General features: G+C 52.8%; 2 protein-coding genes across 3 annotated transcripts in view; both read left to right on the forward strand.

Moving 5' to 3' along the window:
* Positions 1 to 2,075: 2,075 nt before the first annotated feature.
* Positions 2,076 to 18,377, forward strand: part of HOXD3 (homeobox D3) — a 30,891-nt gene continuing 14,589 nt past the window's right edge. The window contains exons 1-2 of one of the 2 annotated variants that reach the window (XM_072040977.1): positions 8,184 to 8,300; positions 9,556 to 9,582. The gene's annotated coding sequence lies outside the window, so the exon portion shown is untranslated. Of the gene's footprint in view, positions 2,215 to 8,183; positions 8,301 to 9,555; positions 9,583 to 18,377 lie in introns of those variants that run through there. The other variant, XM_038182247.2, reaches the window with a different exon arrangement.
* Positions 12,246 to 17,839, forward strand: HOXD4 (homeobox D4). Its single transcript, XM_005013550.6, has 2 exons — positions 12,246 to 13,945; positions 14,348 to 17,839. Exons 1-2 carry the CDS (start codon positions 13,537 to 13,539, stop codon positions 14,650 to 14,652), a joined length of 714 nt encoding a protein of 237 aa, XP_005013607.1. The 5' UTR covers positions 12,246 to 13,536; the 3' UTR covers positions 14,653 to 17,839.

Raw genomic sequence — 18,377 nt, forward strand, 5'->3', positions numbered from 1 at the left:
TTTTAATCGCGTAATTGCTTAAAGCTTGTAAACGCGTGGAAACTGCGGCAAAGCCGTGAAGTAAACATTTTGCTGCATGAATTTGCATAAGTGCGCCGGTACCCCTAGTGTTCGGGAAGGATGTGGATCTGGCTGTAAGGAAACCCAGCCGCCTGGCACTGCAGCAGGCTGCCCTTTTGGAATAATTCCCGCACCGGCGGCACCGGCACCTCGCCTCCCGGGGCCTCCCAGCCTTCGTCCTCCGCCGCCGTGGTGGTGGAGGCTCGGGGAGAGGCGGAGCGGAGCCCTCCGCGTCCCCCCCTCCATTTCCCGGGTTAAAGTTTGCTCGGGAAAGAGCTGCTGCCGTGGTTGTTTTTAATTTCCAGACAAAGAGAACGAAATTAAAATATTCCTGACGAAGTTTCCGTTAGCGTTGCTTTCCCAGGGCCGACTGGGAACGCAGCCACGCAGCCACAAACTAGCACTGGGGTGTGCACATCGTTTGTAAGGGCCTAGTGGTAACGGGGGCTGTCCCTCTCTTTTTTTGTTTGTTTGTTTTGTTTTGTTTTGCCAAAAAAAAGGAAAATTTTATGTACTTATAAAGGTATTTCCCGCCCGTAGCCTGGCAGACAAATCGCTCCCTCGTTTTTACTCGGAGTCCTGCTGAGAAAAAGAGAATCGAGGCAGGAGCTGGCCCTGGCGGCCGGCAAACCCTCCGTGAAACAGGGGCCGTCGAGCTGCGGAGCCGGCAGCGGGCTTTGGGGAGGGAAACGCCGCAGACGTGCGGGTCGCGGCGGAGAGGGGCCGCCTGTGAGAGCCTCAGCGCGGTGACCCGGCGCCCTGGGTGTGGGCAGGATTTGTCCCTTCCCACGCGGGGCAGCTCTGCGCGGCCGTGGGTGCTACAGAGACCCCGGGGAAAACGCCCGGTGCCTCGGCCAAGCGATGCGCGGCACGGGTGTGATTTTCACGGGCGTCTAATTCACTGAAACAGCATGTTTAAAAGACCCCAAGTCGTTAGGAGGATTTATTTTGTCTAGCTTTATTTTCCAGGCAGGTACGACAAACACGGAGGGCACCAACGGATGGCTCTTGCTGTTCTCTGAAACAAAAACGAGCGAGAAACAAGCACAATTTTCGTTCACTGAGCCGAGCACTCCCTGTGGGCACGGGATGATGTTTTAGCCTTTTCGGAGTGTTTTCTGCGAATTACATTTTGCCTTCTCGGTGGCTCCCCCTGGTCCGAGCGGCCCCGCGGAGGTTTTGAGGCGGAAGCAGCCCCGCACGAGGAGGCTGCGGGGAGTCCCCGCTCCATGACAGCGCCCGGCGCAACCTGGGGGACCCCCAAACCCCGCGGTGGGGACACGGCATCAGCTCGGCTCAGGCTAGCTCTAGGTCGGCGGCGACTTCGGCTTCAGTAGTGGGCGCTAAAGGAAACACGTTTTCTTTTTGGGGCCCGGCTCCGTGGGGGGGCGGAAGGCGGGCTACGGCCCCCTTTCGTTGGGGCAAGAAGCGGGTCCACTGGAGGGGCAGTTAAGAGCCCCCCTCTTATCCCCTACCCCCGTGGGGCTCCAGGGGCTGGCGGCTGCTGCGCGGAGGGCGAGCCTTGTCCCCGCTGCTCCGCGGAGCTCCGCGCCTCTGCCCGCGCCCGCGGGGCCCCGCCACCCCTCCGGGGGCGCGCAGGCCGCGGGCAGGCGGGACCGAGGAGGGGAAAAAAAAAAAAAAGAAGAAGTGCAGCGCGCAGGCGAAAGAAACATGGCGCTGGGAAGCAGTATGTGCAAAATCCGCAAGGAATTGCAGTAAATTCCTTTTTGTTTGAAGAAAATTTACAACTTGGTAATAGACCTTTTTATGACCTATTTGGGCTCGTCATTGGCTGCGGCTGGTCATGTGCAGGCAGCGAGCGCTTTCATGGCCTTTTCCTGATTTCCCTGGCGAATTTCCCCCTGCATTCTGCCTTCAGAGAGCCTCAGCCCCTCTTTTCCTAACCTTTGTCTACGCTGAGGTGTACGGCAGTCGCCGTGATGTCTGTGCACCGCTCCCCGCATCCCACGGCCGGCCCCGCCGCCGCTGCCCCGACACCTCCCCGGCCCCGCGACGCCTCCTCGGCGGAGCCCCGCTTCATCCGCCGCTCCGTGCCCCCGCCGCTGCCTCCGCCGCTCGGATTGCTACGCGGGCGCAAAATGGATTACAGCGACCCTCCCGGGCTCCTCTGCAGGCGGGCAGAGCCGCGAAGCGGTAAGCACTCGGCTCCCCACGGGCTGGCCGCCGCCGCCGCTCCGCGCCCGCGCACGGCCCCGCACGGCGGGGGAAGCGGGGCACGGCGCCGAGCCCTGCCCACGGCCCTGCGCCGTCACCTGTCCCTCGGAGCCCTTATTACTGCCGCTATTCTCGTTAGCGGGGTGGCAGCTAGCGCCGTTACCGCTACTGCTATCCCAAACAGCCCCGGCCGGGCCGTGCGCGGTGGGGCGCGGAGCGAGCCGCGGCCCCGCGCAGGGCAGCGCAGGGCTGGCTGCAGGGCGAATCCTCCAGCGGGAGGCCCCTCGGCTCTGGCTGTGCTTCCCCTGCCGGGCTGGAGCCCTGCGCCCTATTTGCGCGGCGGGGCTGCCCTTTGAGGAAGGGCGCTGGCGTAAGCTGGCAGCGGAACAGGTGCTTCCTGCCGCCCCGCCGGGAGCACGGCGCTGCTGCCCCCGGCCGCCGCTTCCCCACCGCCAGCCCCGGGCGGCTGCAGCGGGGCGAGTGCGAGAAACCGCGGGGCTTGTGCCGGGGTGCGCACGGGAGATGGGATTTGTCCACCTTGTCTGCAGACGCGTGCGGGTCCCGCACCGCCTTGCCTATCCGTGTGTGTGCACCCGCTGCCTGCGTGTGTGTCTGTACGTGGGTACACCTCTGTGGAACACACCCTGAATTATATTATTCTGAACGTGCCTCTATAAATTCTTTATCTTTATATATATGTACATTATATTGTATATCTCCGCTTTTAAAATGTTAGTCCGCCGTAGAAAATCCGCTGCCTTGTATTCAGCGCTCACAGCGTTGGTCGATGACAGAAACGCACCATGCCATTGCACTGGAGGAATTTACCAAATCGCCATTTACCTCAAAGGCAGCCACTTATTTAACGGTAAAGCAAAATTAAATTATGCCTTGATTAAACCATACCCAAGGAGTGTGGAAAGGCGTGGAGCCTGTCCCTCATACATATTTTGAAGCCACGGGGGAAATTCTTCTTTAATCCACCCCCGAGCACCTATTCGGCTTGCAAAAGCAGAGCCAGAGCCAGGCTAAGCGATGGGGTGCCTTTCCCTCCTGCTCTCGCTGTCCGCGCTAGCTGACCGCCCCGCGCTGCTGCAGGATTTGGGGATTATTTGGGAGGAATCGTTTGCAACACAGCACCAGTCTTCGAGAGTAACTTGGAAAGTATGTATTGCATTAGGTATCAGCCTCTGAATACCTCCTAGGTGACACAGTAATTATAGCTGCTTGATAATAAATCTCTCCAAAAATTTCGAAAAATCCTGTCCTTCAGCGCTTTTCAAATTATTCGTAGCCTGCGGGAAAACAAGAAAACAAAAGCAGGGTGTTCTAACGAATTCTGATGTGCGTGTGTGTCCACATGTTGATACATACGGATACACACATGCATTTACGATCCCACTGGTTTATGTGGGTGTTCGGCTTCTTTTTTCCCTTCCTAAACGTCTTCCTTCCTTCTATCCTTTTCTCTCTCTCTCTCTCTCTTTTTTTTTTCTTTTTTTTTTTTTCCTTTCATTCCTTTCATTAACATTAAAACACACATACGCATGTGTATGATCTTAAATATGCCTACGTGTGTCTATTCCTAACAACGCCTTTATGCACATATCTATGTATATACGACATATATGGGGATCGCATTGTTATTTATATTTATATAAATACATATAGAGAGCCTGTATGTCTGTATATGTGCATGTGCGCTGAAAATTGTGGAATACAGTTTTCGCATTCAGATTTCTCACACCTGCTTCATTTTTTTTTCACCATGATTAACAGAATGTATTACTCATCTTTTTTTTTTTTTTTTTTTTTTTTTTTTTAAAGGAAACAGACGATTCCTAACCTATACTTTACTGACGTAGGGGCTGTAATAGAACAACAACAAAAAATAACAACCAGGAAATTGCAGCTCGCGCTCCCTGGCAATACTCAGGTATTGCTGGCGCCGACTGCCATTTCGGAAGTCAGGCTGGGGTCCCGCTTAGCCGCGGAAAGTTGCCTGGAGGAGAAGGGTAGCCTCGGCTTCCCGAGTCTGGCAGGGGGGTGCTGCAAGGGGGGAAGCAATGCGACCTGTGGACCCGAAAAACCCAGTAAGACTAAGAAAAGAAATACACATTGGTTTTGTGCTCTTAAGAACCGCTAATCCCACCGATTCGTTTATGTCCCAATAATGTTTCTCTTTTCCCAAACAAATATATTTCTCACGGGGTGTTTTATGAGCGCTGGGGGCAGAAAAAAAAAATCGGAACAAAGACAGTATTTCACCCTTCGGTTGGCAGGCAGCTGTTAAAGGTATTTACGGCTCTACTGCAGTGCGGCACTCAATGCTGCTCTAGTGCGAGGGGAAAAAACAGGAAGTGAAAGGGAAAGATGAGGCACAATAAACCTTGCAGCGAGGCTTTGGGGCCGGGCTGGGCGCGGAGGAAGGGTCCCTGCCAGAGACAAGAGGCAATAAAACCGCATTCAGTGCCGCGGGGTCTGCTCACACCCCGGAACCTCCGCGGATGCGCCTGGGGGAGGGGACGGCCGGGGGGGGGGGGCACGGTGGGATCTCCCTCACCCGTGCCCCTCCGGCCTCCCCTCGAGGAGCACCCTGCGAGGCCGTGGGGGCCGTGGGGACGGCCGGCCCCGTCCCAGCCGCCCCTCCGAGCGCCTCCAGGTGCGCCCCGAGGGGGCGGCCCCGACGCGCGGCGCCTCCGCGGTCCCTCGCGGAGCCCGACGCGGGCGCAGTGGGACGGGATCGGCCGGAGGCTCTCGGGCCGCTCAGGGCTGCGCCAAGCTCCGCGGAAGCCTCCGCTGTCGAGGCCCGGCCGTGGGGTGGGCTCTCGTGGGACGCGTTAGGGACGCCGCGGCCCCGACGGCGCGGTCCAGGGTCACCTGCCCGCGGTGCCCGCCCTCGGGGCCGCCGGGCCTCGGCGCGGTGCTGCCGCCGGGGGCGCGGCAGGGCCCGGCGCCGCCACCAGCCATTTTGTCTCCCACGGCCTCTTCCAGGAGAAGGCGCTGTAGGACAAGCCTGGCCGCCTTCCCTGCCCGGGAGAGGGGCCCTCCGCCCCGCCGCCCCCCGCTGCCCGCCCCGGCCCCCGGCCCGCAGCCCCGGCCCACGCCCACGGGAGAGGCCCACCGGAGGGCCGGGAACACCGCCGCTCTTTGGGGGTCCTCCCCCTGGAAGTCGCCCCTCTACCTCCAGCGACGCGGCCTCCGGCCCGTCCCGGGCCCTGCGCGCATCCTTGCGGCCCCTCCGCGCCCCCCGAGACGAGCAGCGACCCCGGGGCTTACGGCGAGCGCCCCGCCGCCCTCACGGCCCCCAGAGCGCCGCCGATGTCGGGCTGCCACCGCATCCCCGCCCGCCCCTTCGGCCTTTTCGATGTGCCCCCCGAGCCGGGACGGCGGGTCCCCCTTCTGCCCCTCACCTGCAGCCCCCGGGGCTCGCCTTCCCCCGCCGTCGCCCGGACGTGACCCCGGCGGCCCCCAGGCCGTGCCTGCCCGAGCCCGCCGCTCCCACGGCCCCCGGGCTCCCCTCCCTGCCCCTCGCTCCTCGCCCTGTTCCCCCGCGGCCCCGGGGAGCCGCCGCCGCTGCCCCCGTTTGATGTCGGGGCGCGGCCGCCACCGCCCTGCCCGCTCCCGGGGCTCCGCTGCCGCCGGCTCTGCCCGCGGGGTGCTGAGGGCAAGGGGCCTTTGCATCCCCACATCCTGCTCGGCGAGGGCAGGGGCGTTGGGGTGACTGCAGGAAGGTCGGGGGTGCGATAAAAGCAGGCAGCGCTAATGGCGTCGGACGCTCTCAGGGCGCTCGGTCGGGCTTCAAAGGGAGAGCTGGAGCCTGTCATTTGGTCCTGGGGGTAGGATGCTGGTCCTGGCGGCTATCAGGTAGCATCAGGAGCGACGGCGCTTTACCCATGCGATTCAATTTCCCCAACGCTTTTATCGCAACAATTACCAGAGGTAAACCAATTATTATTGGGTTACTTCAGTCCACAGCTTATCCACCTCCAGATCATCAGCCCCGAAAATGAGAGCTGTCATAAAAGCCTAGAGAATGAACTGGCCAGAGCTTCAAAGTCAACTTTCACATCTGCATGTTAGAATAGGAAATGTGACAATGCCCATAATTCCCTCTTCCAGATACCAAGGCTGGCATTATTCAGTTGCAGAAGCATTCATGTCGCCCCTAAGATCACAGGGAGCCCCATATCTCTCCCATCAGCCCCTCTCCATCCCACAGCCCTTTCCCAGCCCCAGCCCCACATCTCCAGGACACTTTGGCCCCCAGCCATGCTCGGCCCAGGCCGCCGCTGCCTCCCCGTTTCCCAGGCCCCGATGTCTCGGAGCCGGCGGCCAAACCTCGGCCTTTTCCTCCATCCCCTGAGTGTCCGGGATACAGCCCTCACCTTAGCGACTCAGGATACAGCCCCCCGGGGGGCAGAACAGCTCCCAACCCCTTGCCGCCATCCAGAGCTCCTGGGCGAAGCTCCCCGGCGTCCCCCGGCCCCATCGGCCCTGTCCCGGGCAGCAGCGGGCAGAGCAGGGCAGAGCCGTGCAGGCGGGGCGGGGGGGTGCCGGGTGGTGAAACACGGACACAGAGCAAGGGGGGCAGCGGCAGACAGAGCATCCCCGAGCCCTAACAAGGCAGCAGGGAGCCTCGGGACGCCTCCTGGTCTCTGGCAACAGGAAAATTGATCAGCTGTGACCCCCAACAACATAAGGAGTGGAACGGGAGCTAAAGCTGAATTTTTGGGAAATCCACGGGGATATGACCGGGGCTCTCCCCCGGCGGTGGGAAACAGCCGAGAGAGTGCAGACCAGGAGGGACGAGACTCCCAAGTCAGGCAGCACCCAGACGGGGCCAACCGAGGCCAGGAGGGGCCAAGTGGGGCCAGCAGGGGCCATCCGGGGCCACCGCCCCGCAGGGAGCTGGGGCTGACGGGCTTTGGGGCGCTGAGCCCCGCGGGCGGGGAGCGGGCGCCGCTGGCCGCAGCAGTCCGCGGGCGGTCACCGACGGGGCGGACAGGGCTCCCCGCCCTCTGGGGAGGGACAAGCCCCTCCTCGGAGGCACCAGCAGCTCCTGGCCACTGCGACTTCCTCGTCGCAGCCGTGATAGATGGGGAGCTGATGCCCGGGGTTCTTTATGCAAGGGGCGGCTGTGTGACTGCCAGGGACATTTGACTTCCTGTGCTCAGGCTCCTTGAAATTCTCATTTGCTAACTCACACCCTGCTCCCTTCACACCAGAGCTGTTTTATTGTTTTATAACCCTCCTTAAACTTCCAGTCCTCAAAGATCTCATTGTGGCAGGCTTCACACTTTCTCCCTTCCCAAAACCCAGTGCCCTCGCTGCTTGCAGCAGTTTGGTCGCTTGCAAACGTCCGGCGGGCGCCTGGCGAGCCCGCAGCCCTTGGCACCGCTCCCTCGAGCAAAGCGCAGGAGGTGAATGAGTCAAAACCGTTTTCCAGGGTCTCCTGAAAAAAATGTCGTACAGGTCCGGGGAAGGCAGAGGGACCCCCTGTACCCCGACCTAACACCGCGCTTTGTCCCGCCGGTGTGCCTCCCTGTCCCCTCAGAGATGCGAAGGGATGCAGGGAAGGGCTTGAAGTGGTACCCACGGCGAAATGCGGCTGCTCCTCTCTGAAGAGCAATTTGGGAGCGCTCAGTCCCCTCTTGGCAGCTTTCCCTGCAAGATGCTCGTTAAAAAGGCCGGCATAACGCCACGGAGCTGACCTTCCGCCCATCCCCGCTACCCTGAGCCAGTCCCGCTTTCCAGAGCAGATTCAGCGGACCTTTATTTAGCGAATAAAAGTTTAAAGCTGAAGGTTATTTATGGTTCCGCGGAGATAGGTCCTGAGTGGCTATTTAGAAGCACGTGATTCCAATAAACTTTGTTTTATGGCTTGAGAGTTGACAAGCCAAAATATAATTCCCACCATAAATTAGTTTAAGAGCATACAAGTGCAGATGCTTTCGTTCCTGGAAGCAGTAATCGGGGAAGTGTTAGCAGGGAGCCGTCTGCGGGAATGCGGCCGTGCAGGCACCCCCGCTCCCCGGTCCCCCCAGCCCCGGGGAGAGCGCGCAGTAAGTCCTCTACAGCCTTCCTTCGGCCCGAGTCGCTCCGGTGTCTTTGTGCCTCTGGGAACAGGGCGAGCGAGCGAGGTCCAAACGCTGCTTCGCCCGGAAAGCCTTGCCCGAGCCTTGCGCTGGGCAAACAGACAGGTAGAGCTCGAGGGGCCGGGGCTGTGCTGGCATTAGCTGGCTGCGCCCTGGCTGAGGTTTCCGAGTGTGGTGAAGCATCTTATTCGAAACTAACCTGGAAAAAAAAAAAAGACAAAAACAAAACAAAACAAAAAGAAAGAGAAAAGAAAGGGAACGGAACAGTAGGGTAATGCTCAGAGCCGAATGGCCGATATTGTTCCACTGCTCTCGCCGTGCTATCCAGAGTGCACAAAACTAAAAATATATTAAAAACCAAAAACTGTCTTGGGAAGCTCTATCTAGTGAGCTGTTGATACCTAAGCTATTGCTCTGTGTGTAATACAACTCTCCAAGGTATGGTAGAAAGGCAATAGAAGAAGTGAAAAATCGCTTAGAGGATAAAAAAAATCACAAAACAACATTGGCGTTTTACTGTTAAATATGCAATGCTTTTCAGGAGCATTAGACTGAATATGTGTTGTTTTCCTTAATGTGAGCTTTGAATGTATTTCTTAAAAGATGTGAAGGAAAGTTCAAGTCAAATTTGTCCTCCTATAATGCAAACAAAGACGCATGTCTCGAGTTTACCGTTTGGATAATTGTGTGATCTTAAAGGGCTACTCTTATCTCAGAGTAGTACGAGATTTATTCCTATAAAACCGTCGTTCTTTTTGTTCTTAGCTTGCATACAATGCTGTATTGCATATTGTGACATTTTCTGGGTGATGTTTTAGCGTAGGTGATCTGAATATTTCATTTGTAAGTGACTGAATTGCCACAGAACAAAAAAAAAGGCCTTTGTTATTCTTTTTTTTTTTTTTTTTTTTTTTTTCCTTCAGTGAAAGAGGGAGGTCTGACTTTTCATCCCTTTGGAAATTATGTGGTATAAAATCTAGACTATGAATATTAAAAGTGAAAGATCACACCCCAGGCACAGGGAAAGCATGTATTCATAAAAACTGTCTGAATGCAATGTGGTCCTCATTCGGAAGGGGCTTCCACCCCATCACTCCGCTGCTCGCAGGATTTACCACCAGCTCCTCTCTGCCTTCATCTATCAAATGTGTTCTGTAACTGTTCTGGAGCAATATCACCCGTATGTGGAATACAACAGTAACAAACATTTTTATTGCAACAGGTTCGGCAACATGGAAGGACACCCACGGTAAGTAGCCTCTTATTTCTTGCAGAATTGGAGTTGGTTGGAAATGCTGTTTCTTCCCCTCGGACCGGAACAATTAAACGCGAGGTATCCCCGCTGAACGTTGCCGCAAGCAATCGAACAGAGAGGGCTGCGTCAGCGTGGGAAGGCTTTGGGGAAGGCTTTGGGGAAGGCTTTGGGGAAGGCTTTGGGGAAGGCTTTGGGGAAGGCTTTGGGAAGGCTTTGGGAAGGCTTTTGGGGAGTCGCCGTGCGCTACGGCGTCCAGGGCAGCCCGGGCTGGGGACAGAGCGTGGAGACAGGGGCTGGTGGTGCTGCCTCGGGGCCGCACAGGTGTCACCCCTTGGCCACCAGCAGTGCCGCCGTCCCCGCGGTGGCACCGCACAGCGCCTCCCCGGCGGGTCCCCAGGCAGAACCGGGCCCCGGAGCCCAACGCCCCCTCCGCCCCCCCCCAAACCCCGTTTCTTCTCGGTTCCTTCGGCCTCGGTCGCAGCGCGGCCGGGAGGCACCGGCCGGCGGTGGCGGTGGCCGTCCGGGCGCGGGGTGGCGATGCCGGAGGGCAGGGCAAGAGGGGAGAGGAGCGGAGCGGAGCGGGGCGAGCTCTCCCCTCCGCGCCTGCTGCGGCTCCGCGGGCGGGCAGCGTGCTGCAGGGAAGGCAGAGAGGTCTGGCTGCTTGAGGGGCTCGGGCTTTGGGCTGAGGCTGCCCTCAGAGAGGAAAAGCAAGGCTGCGGTGTCTGGGGATTCAGTACGTGCACGTCGCCCTCCCCGCTCCTGCAAACCGCGCTCTGACTGGGAGCGTGCACAGGAGCGGAGCCGCGTTTGGTCGCGTTTCTCCTCGTTTCCTCTCCCTGCTCGCGATTAATTATCTCTTGCACTACTTCGGCCCGGGTGTCTCGTTCTCGTTTTGCCTTGCGTTGCGATATTGGGTTTGGAGCCATTTAAATACGAAATAAACAATAGCCTCGAGCGCTGCATTTTTAATTTTGTTCCGTAGGTAACTTTCCTCCTCCCATAGCTAGCCCTGCGCTATGTAGATGCCCTTGGCGTTTTATTCCCGGGCCGGCCCTAAATGTATGGATTACTTGTTTTCTGCCAACCTACATTTAGCATACTGATTATGAACAGGCATACAAAAAGCCTGATAGATCAAAAGCATTTTGTATGGGCAGTTGAACAGGAGGTGAATATATAACGCTTTTGTTCATCAATAACTCTTTGGCTTTGACCTGTCTGAGCAAGTCGTGCAATAAGGTGAAACGCAGGTCACAGCGTCTAACAAATATGAAAATGTGTGGTATTAGGCAGAGCAGGGACTTGCTGCCTCCCCACCCCAGCGCTGCCCCCCGGGCAGCCCTCGGAGGGCTTCTCCTCTCCGGGGGGGCTGCCCCGAAAGCGAGCTGGCTTTGGGGGGGCGGATGCTGCCCGGCCCGCTCGGCAGGGCGGGGGATGCCCCCCCTCCCCCCGGGGGAGGCACCCCCTCCCCTCAGGGAAAGGAGGGGAAACCGGGAAGAGCCGCTAAAATAGCTGGGAGGAGATTGAAACGATCGGGGGGGGCGAGGGGGGAGGAATTAGGGACACGAGGTCGTTTCGAGTTGCACTTGCCGTGGAGATGATCCCACGGCAGTCGTAAGAAAGCAGAAGTTTAAAAATAGCATCCCCCAGATCGGGCAGCTGGGAGCTGCAGCCAGGCAAACAAACCGGTGCAGATCACTGGGACAAACGCAACACCCCCAAATGTGCCCTCCGCAGCGGCTGGATGTATCACACCCGCACCATTATTTGTCCTTATGTTGCCCGTTTGAAATAGTCGAAGGAGAAGAGGTTGACCGCAGGACAGCAGCGAGGAGCTGGGTCAGACACAATTCATGAACTTTTGTACTCCTGTGTGCTGCTGTCGACAAAGTAAAAATAATGAAACTTGGTGATATGTTTGTAAATGATTTCGGCTGACCTCTCGCCCTGCCCTTCACCATAAACGCTACTGCGGGGAGAACCTGGGAGGGTGCGAGGCTGCGGCTCACACGCAGCCGCGGGATAATAGCTAGACCGGCATAATGGGACGAAGGTAAATTTGGAAATTCTCTGCTTCCTGAGAACAGCTCCCTCCAGCCTCTAATCTCGTCTTTTTCACCAATCGCTGTTTCTGTTGTCGTCTGTTTTACTTCTGTTTCGATTTTTTTTTAATCCTTTTTTTTTTTTTTTTTTTTTTTTTTTTTTTTTTTTTGGGAGGGGGGAGAAGTTCTAATTAGGGAGAATCTGTTCAGATTCGTATTAGACTAAATAGATAAACACTTACTTTCTGTGTGATTTTAACTCTTATTATTCTAAATAGCGCAATTTGACTGGTAGCGTCCGTTTTCTGCAGGAAGGTTGTAAACGGCAAGCATTTAAAGTGCTCAGCAGGTCCTTCTGAGAATTTGTTAGTCGAAATTCGTCGCTATAAATTGGTGCAGAGTCGTAATGATCTATTTCATCAATAATAACAAGCGTGAATCTTTCCTGAAATCCCACCTTCCTGCAAATCCGTATTTCAGATCTCAATCCCAACAGAATAGTTTGCATTCCTCAGAAGACAGTAAGGAATAAGAGAATGGCAATGACCTGCTATATGGTAGATGAAAACAGAATGTTATTACGTTGTCTATATATACCCTGTAGAACCGAATTTGTGTGATATTCATATAGTCACAGATTCGATTCTAGGGGAATATATGGTCGATGCAAAAACTTCACCTTTCTGCAAATGGTTAGAAGTTTAGATACTGACGGAATCAAAAGACGTGTGCATGTTGAACACGGAGAAATTCTAAAACTTTTGCTGCCTCTCTCCTATTTACCAGACTCAGAACGTCTCTTAAAATTTCACTTGTCGTTCAATCGTAACTCTCCCTGGCAGACTGTGAAGTTAAACAGTTAATCTCACAAGAAGTAAAAAAAATCTGAAAAAAAAATCTACCAATCAGTGAATGAATCTTTAAAAATATACTGATATATTAGCTAGACGTGCTAGACGTTAGCGAGTTAGCAAAATTTTCCTGTCAAGTGTCCAGATCTCACCAAAATATTTACGACAGCAGCAAAAGCAGCACTCGACTCACTGAATGTATTTCCTTGTGCTCCAGGAATGATACTGATGAATGAAGACTGAATTTATCTCGTTAAACCTGTGATATTTTTAACCTAATTAAATGCCATCTCCAGTTCAATTGACTGAACTTTGGTGGCTAAAAGTGGACAGTTTCTTGTTATCTGTACGATTTCATATGCACATACGCCCAGATTTTTGTCTAAGCGTGTGCGAGCCTGTGTGCGTGCACACGTATGCACACGTATATATCGAGGCTTGCACAGTGAATGAGAAGTTACTGATTGCCTAATTTTATTCAGCAGAACTAAATTCTGGTAACTTTTGGATGACCTCTGCAAGACAAAGACAGGACAGATCTATTGTACATCATATTACCCTCTTCTTTGATGCCTTTTCTTTTTCTTGCCTTCTTATCAGTTTCCTCCCTTTTAATCGCCCTGCAGCTCCTCGCTCTGCATTTCTTTCGATATTTTATTTTAAGGCACGTAACAAACCCTGGTGGAAATTCTGGCTGGTAAATCAGACGAGAGGGCAGCGGAGGTTAGGAAAGTCAGCCCAGACAAAAGGCTGCCTGTACCTGGGGGTCAGGGAGGCGGCGGCCGCTTGATGAATATTCCTAAAACTCCGGTATCTGATTTGGAGGGTGAAACCTGCCGGAGAGGGGTCACTTGCTTACACGTATATTATTTAGTTAAATTCGTGGAAATTATGAGCTGCACACTAATCCGGTGATCAGCTCCCTGCCTCCCCATTGGCCGGGCCGGTCACATGCACGCCTAACTTTATTCAGTTGACAGCAAGTAGGAGGGCTCTATGGAAGGAGAAAAAAAGACAACACGAGAAAAATTAGTATTTTCTACCTTCAGAAATTAATGGCCATGAGTTCGTATATGGTGAACTCTAAGTATGTGGATCCCAAATTTCCTCCTTGCGAGGAATATTTGCAGAACAGCTACCTAGCCGAGCAGGGGGCCGAGTATTACAGTGCCTCGCAGGGCTCCGATTTCCAGCATCAGGGGCTCTACCCACGGTCAAACTACAGCGAGCAGCCCTTTAGCTGTAGCAATGCCCAAGGCTCCGCCGTGCAGCCACGGGGTCATGGACAGGAGCAATCCGGCCCACCGAGCCACTTCCCCGGTCAAGCAGAGCATTGTCCACCGCCTCCAATGTCCAACTCACGAGCCTGCGGCCAGCAGCCAGCCCTCAAAGCCCCAAACGGGTCAGCAGTTAAGCAGCCAGCAGTAGTTTATCCCTGGATGAAGAAAGTCCATGTTAACTCGGGTAAGGATCCTCTTCTTACTTTGCTCTTCTCCCCCGCTCCCGATTGTCCTCAGAGATGCTTTGCTCGAGTCCTTGCGAGACTCGTGGACGAGGGTTTGAAGCCGAGGTAGCCAATTACACTCGTCATAAATTTTTATTGCCGAGGAAATAGGCCGGTGGCCGTGTGGGGCTTTGCCGAGCAGGAGAAAACTCGGCTGCAGGAGCCGGGCAGAGGCTCGCAGCCCACCTAGCTTGGGGCCGTGGCGCCCGCGCTGCGCACGGGGGAGAGCAGCACGTCCATTGTGAGCTCCTGGGCTGGAGCCAGCCCGGCCACATGCTCGCAGCTCGTGAGGTTTTGTTTTGTAAAAGTCGAACCGGAAAGTCAAGATTAGCTTTGTAAAGTTCTCCGTATTTTTTTCCCAGTGAACCCCAATTACAGCGGAGGGGAACCTAAGCGCTCCCGAACAGCTTACACCAGACAGCAAGTCCTAGAACTGGAAAAAGAATTTCATTTTAACAGGTACCTGACCAGGCGCCGCCGTATCGAGATAGCCCACACTTTGTGTCTCTCTGAGCGCCAGATCAAGATCTGGTTTCAGAACAGAAGAATGAAGTGGAAAAAAGACCACAAACTGCCCAACACTAAGGGCAGGTCTTCCTCCTCTGGTTCAAACCCACATTTACAGACTGTTCCCAAGGACCATCAGACTGACTTGACAACTTTATAGAAGAGGTGAAATTTTCCATTTCATCCTTCGATTCTGACCAGTACTGTACATAACTGACACTATCCAAGCAGAACCTGCATGTAGCAGCTAAGGACTCGAGAAACTGTCATCTTTCTTTAAGGTACTGTTGTACAAAGGAGACAAAGTGACGCTACTTTGGACTTTATTTTATTTGCCTCTGCTAGCACAACCTTAAAAAAAAAAATAAGGAAAAAAAAAAGCATCATGCAGGCAGTGGGAATTGGGAAAATATTAAACGAGACCTTCTGTCCATAAAAAGTAATAAATCATTGAAAATGAAACTGTCCTGTGTTTCAGTTTTGAATTTGAAAGTGAAGGCTTGATGCTTTATTCTGGGATTTTTGCTTTTAATTGTCTTTTGATCCCATGCAATTTCGGGATGATGCATTTGGGCAAGTTGAGGACAGGAAATTTATAGCATAGTCTTTCATTTGAGCATAAAGACTAGTATTTGTGAACTTTTTGTGCTGCTTTACCTTTCTTGGTGTAATGAAAATACTTGCTCATTTCCATAACGTCTCAGAAGATGTGCATAGGAGTTAAGTGAAAACGGGTTATTTTATGCTCTGTTAGTGTTAGCGTATTTATTTATTTGTTACGTAGAAGGGTGACGATAAAAAGAAAAGAAAAAGAGTCAAACCAAAAATGGGAAAGGAGAGATGAAATGCAGGATTTCTCCTTCCCAGTCTCATGAACACATGTATAATGTTTACTTGTCTTGAACGTACACAACTTTCTTTTCCCATTTTTCGAATTTCCTTCTTTGTGACTAGGAAAGCGTCCCTGCTCCTTACCGTGTCCCCTCCAGGGCTAACAGGCTTGAAATCCGTTTCCAAAGCCTGCTCTGCTCAGCGCTGTCCTTTAAACTAGCGGTACCTCATTTAAAAACGAAAAATAAACTAAAAAGAAAACCCCGGAGTGAAAAATCAATGCGATTGCTGGGATTGTCCGAGCCATTCGAAGCTCAAAGCTAAACGCGTTCTTTCTGTCCGATTTTAAATTTATTTGCTGCCCAACAGAGGGACAGGCTGTGTGGGTTGTGTCTTTGTTTGGGGGGAGGGGGTTATATATATATATATTTTTTTTTGGTTGTTTGGTTGTTTAGTTGTTTGGTTTGGTTGGGGGCTTTTTTTTTTTTTTTTTTTTTTTTTTTTTTTTTTTTTTTTTTTTTTTTTTTTTTTTTTTTTTTCTCAAGAATAGTGATTGTTTTTAAGCAAACTACAACACATGACTGAAATGATTGGAAACCTCAGCAAGTTAAACCGTGGGTAAGAGAGAAGGTTTGCATGGGAGCAGAGCTGGTCTGATACCCCAGTATTTGTCTACAGCTGCTGCTTGCATCGTGCCAAAGTTGTAGTGCATTGAGCCTGTATTGTAACTATCAAACCCAGCCAAACCAGCTCCCTCAGCCACCTACACCACCACTCCGGCGATTTTAAAGCTCAGCCCTTATCTCCTCTACCCTCAGGGCAGCCTGGGAGAGGGACCATATCATCGACATTTTAACTAGATGATTCCATTATTAAAGGGAAAAGAAGGAAACCTAGGGCAAACGCTGAAGCTGCACTTCTGTAAAGGGAGCTCGAAACAGCAGCGTGTGAGTTAAGTGCCCATCTCTGGGCTGAGTGCTTCCCACTGAGGACTCGCTGCTTTCTGTGCTCACTCGGGATATCACTGGCAAAAATGGGCTTGAATGAATTCGAAAATAAAGGGCGATCTTTTCAAAATGAGGGTATTCGGCAGGATTAACTATGACCAGCGGTTAATTTCTGCCCTTTTCTCATCCCTAGAAGTCCGCGAAGTGTCTTGTAAGACTTGGTCTTTTGTTTTAGAGCCTGGAGAAAACTCTTTGTTCTTTCTTAGGGTTAGCCCAGTTCTCAGACTTGCACATGGCAATACTTGAATATCTCCACGTCGTGATATTAAAGATGGATATTCCTGCATTATTCGCATCATTGTTTCTATGACAAAAAGCACAGAGTTCATACATAGTAAAGACGTCTTTTTTCTGACGCCTTCACGTTGAGAAGCTGAAAAGGTATTTTACTGAAGTTCGGCTAAATTGCAGGAACAGGTTCACCCAGAGGACAAATTTTCTATTCGATTAGTTGTATTTCAGCCGGGAAGAGTGACCTCTAAACCCTTAACCTTTTGGACCCAAACTGCTCTTCCCTTTCTCTGCCATGGAGAGCAGTGAGCAGCGGCGCTTGAGGAGGGAATTCCTTAGACGAGTTTTCAAGTTTTGTTACACCCAGTCCCTGCGGTAGGAGCCTTTCGTCTCCAGAGTTGGCCAAAGACCTCCCTTTACTCTTGGTGTGCATATAGGGAAAGAAAAAAATAAAGGGAGGGGGAACGGGTGTGTGTGTGTGTGAAAACCCTTTCTGGCTGATCTTCGTGAAAATACCCCCCTCTCGGACCCCCACTGCTTACTTAGAGTCTGTGATGAGTTGGCTTGGAGCAGGGCAAACACGTTACTCGGGAGAGAGATGCCAAGTTTGGCCTCTGTGGTACGACTCTGAAAAATAATGTCCTCGGATAAGCAAACCCTGGCTTTGTGCTTCTTATCGACCGAGATCGCTCCCCAAGTTAAAGGGCCCAATTCTGCTCCCAGCTTTCCTTCCCCCGCCCACTGAAGTCAAACAGGGATGTAGCTGCGGGCAGAATTTGTCTCATTGTCTTTTGAAATGTTAATATCTCTAGGACGAGTGTTGGGTTCAGCAGGCACAGCTCTTACAACCCTCTTTGCAAGTCCCCTTTGAGCAAGGCTGGGGCACTGTAAGTTTACATAGTTGTAATTGCGTTGTAAGCCCCGAGAATATGTGAACTAGAGGCAGAAAGGACCAAAATAAATAAATAGTTTCCAGCTGCCCATGCTCTGAAGGGTCAGGAATGTGGGCACTAGTGACCAGGAGCACACACTGGACGCTATCTCCCGTGGAAAACGAACCTGAGATTTCATTTCCATTGTCTTTTAGCCCTCCCCCAGAGTTATTTTGTGCAGGAAGGGGGGCTGTTTGTTTTTGTTTTTCATGGATGAAACGTTGTGTATTGAAGTCTTTGTTAAACAATCGCATTGTCCAGCAACACTCATCTCTGTTAAAGTGTGATGCTTTTTATAGACTTTACCAATGTTTTGCTGCCATCGATTAAAGCGTTATTTATACTATTTGTCGCCTGTAGTTTTGATGTAAGCCCTCCATATACGTTTGAAATAATAAAAGGTGTAGAGAAATAGCTTCTGTTTTGTACCTTGAACAAACAGTCCTTACGAGGCGGGTCTCTTCTGTGGAAATGCTTGGCCCTCCCATCATTACAATGTTAAAAGATGGGTGACTCTGCATAGCATCCTTCCAAATGTCCCTTTGAACAGGTTTGCTGATTGCCCCAGCCATAATGGTGTGACTCTAGGCCAAGCTGGAGTCTATATTTACATTTAGGCTGCAGTTAAAAGTGCCTGTCATCCATTTGCTACTGCTTTGCATTTAACAAGCCCTCCTAGAATGACTCCCGGATTTATGCATGTGTGGTAGGAAGCAAGGAGCCACACCTGAAGTCACCTCGATCCCCACACAGATGTGTGCCTTTTAGGTGAGTCCGGGAAGGAGACAATTAAGAAAGAAATGGCAAGTTGAAATTACATGGCAGCGAGCACCTTTCTCTGAGCAGCAAGTTTCACTTTTTCAGCTGATGCAATAGAAAGATCA

This window comes from Anas platyrhynchos, chromosome 7, assembly GCF_047663525.1.
Source record: "Anas platyrhynchos isolate ZD024472 breed Pekin duck chromosome 7, IASCAAS_PekinDuck_T2T, whole genome shotgun sequence".
In the NCBI taxonomy this organism is placed as follows: Eukaryota; Metazoa; Chordata; class Aves; order Anseriformes; family Anatidae; genus Anas; species Anas platyrhynchos.

What these genes read in the sequence shown, in the direction of transcription:
- HOXD4 (XM_005013550.6), top strand. Translation starts at nt 13,537, where the DNA reads ATGGCCATGAGTTCGTATATGGTGAACTCTAAGTATGTGGATCCCAAA. An exon ending in GAAAGTCCATGTTAACTCGG is followed by an intron (nt 13,946 to 14,347) that starts GTAAGGATCCTC and finishes TTTTTTTCCCAG; the next exon opens with TGAACCCCAATTACAGCGGA.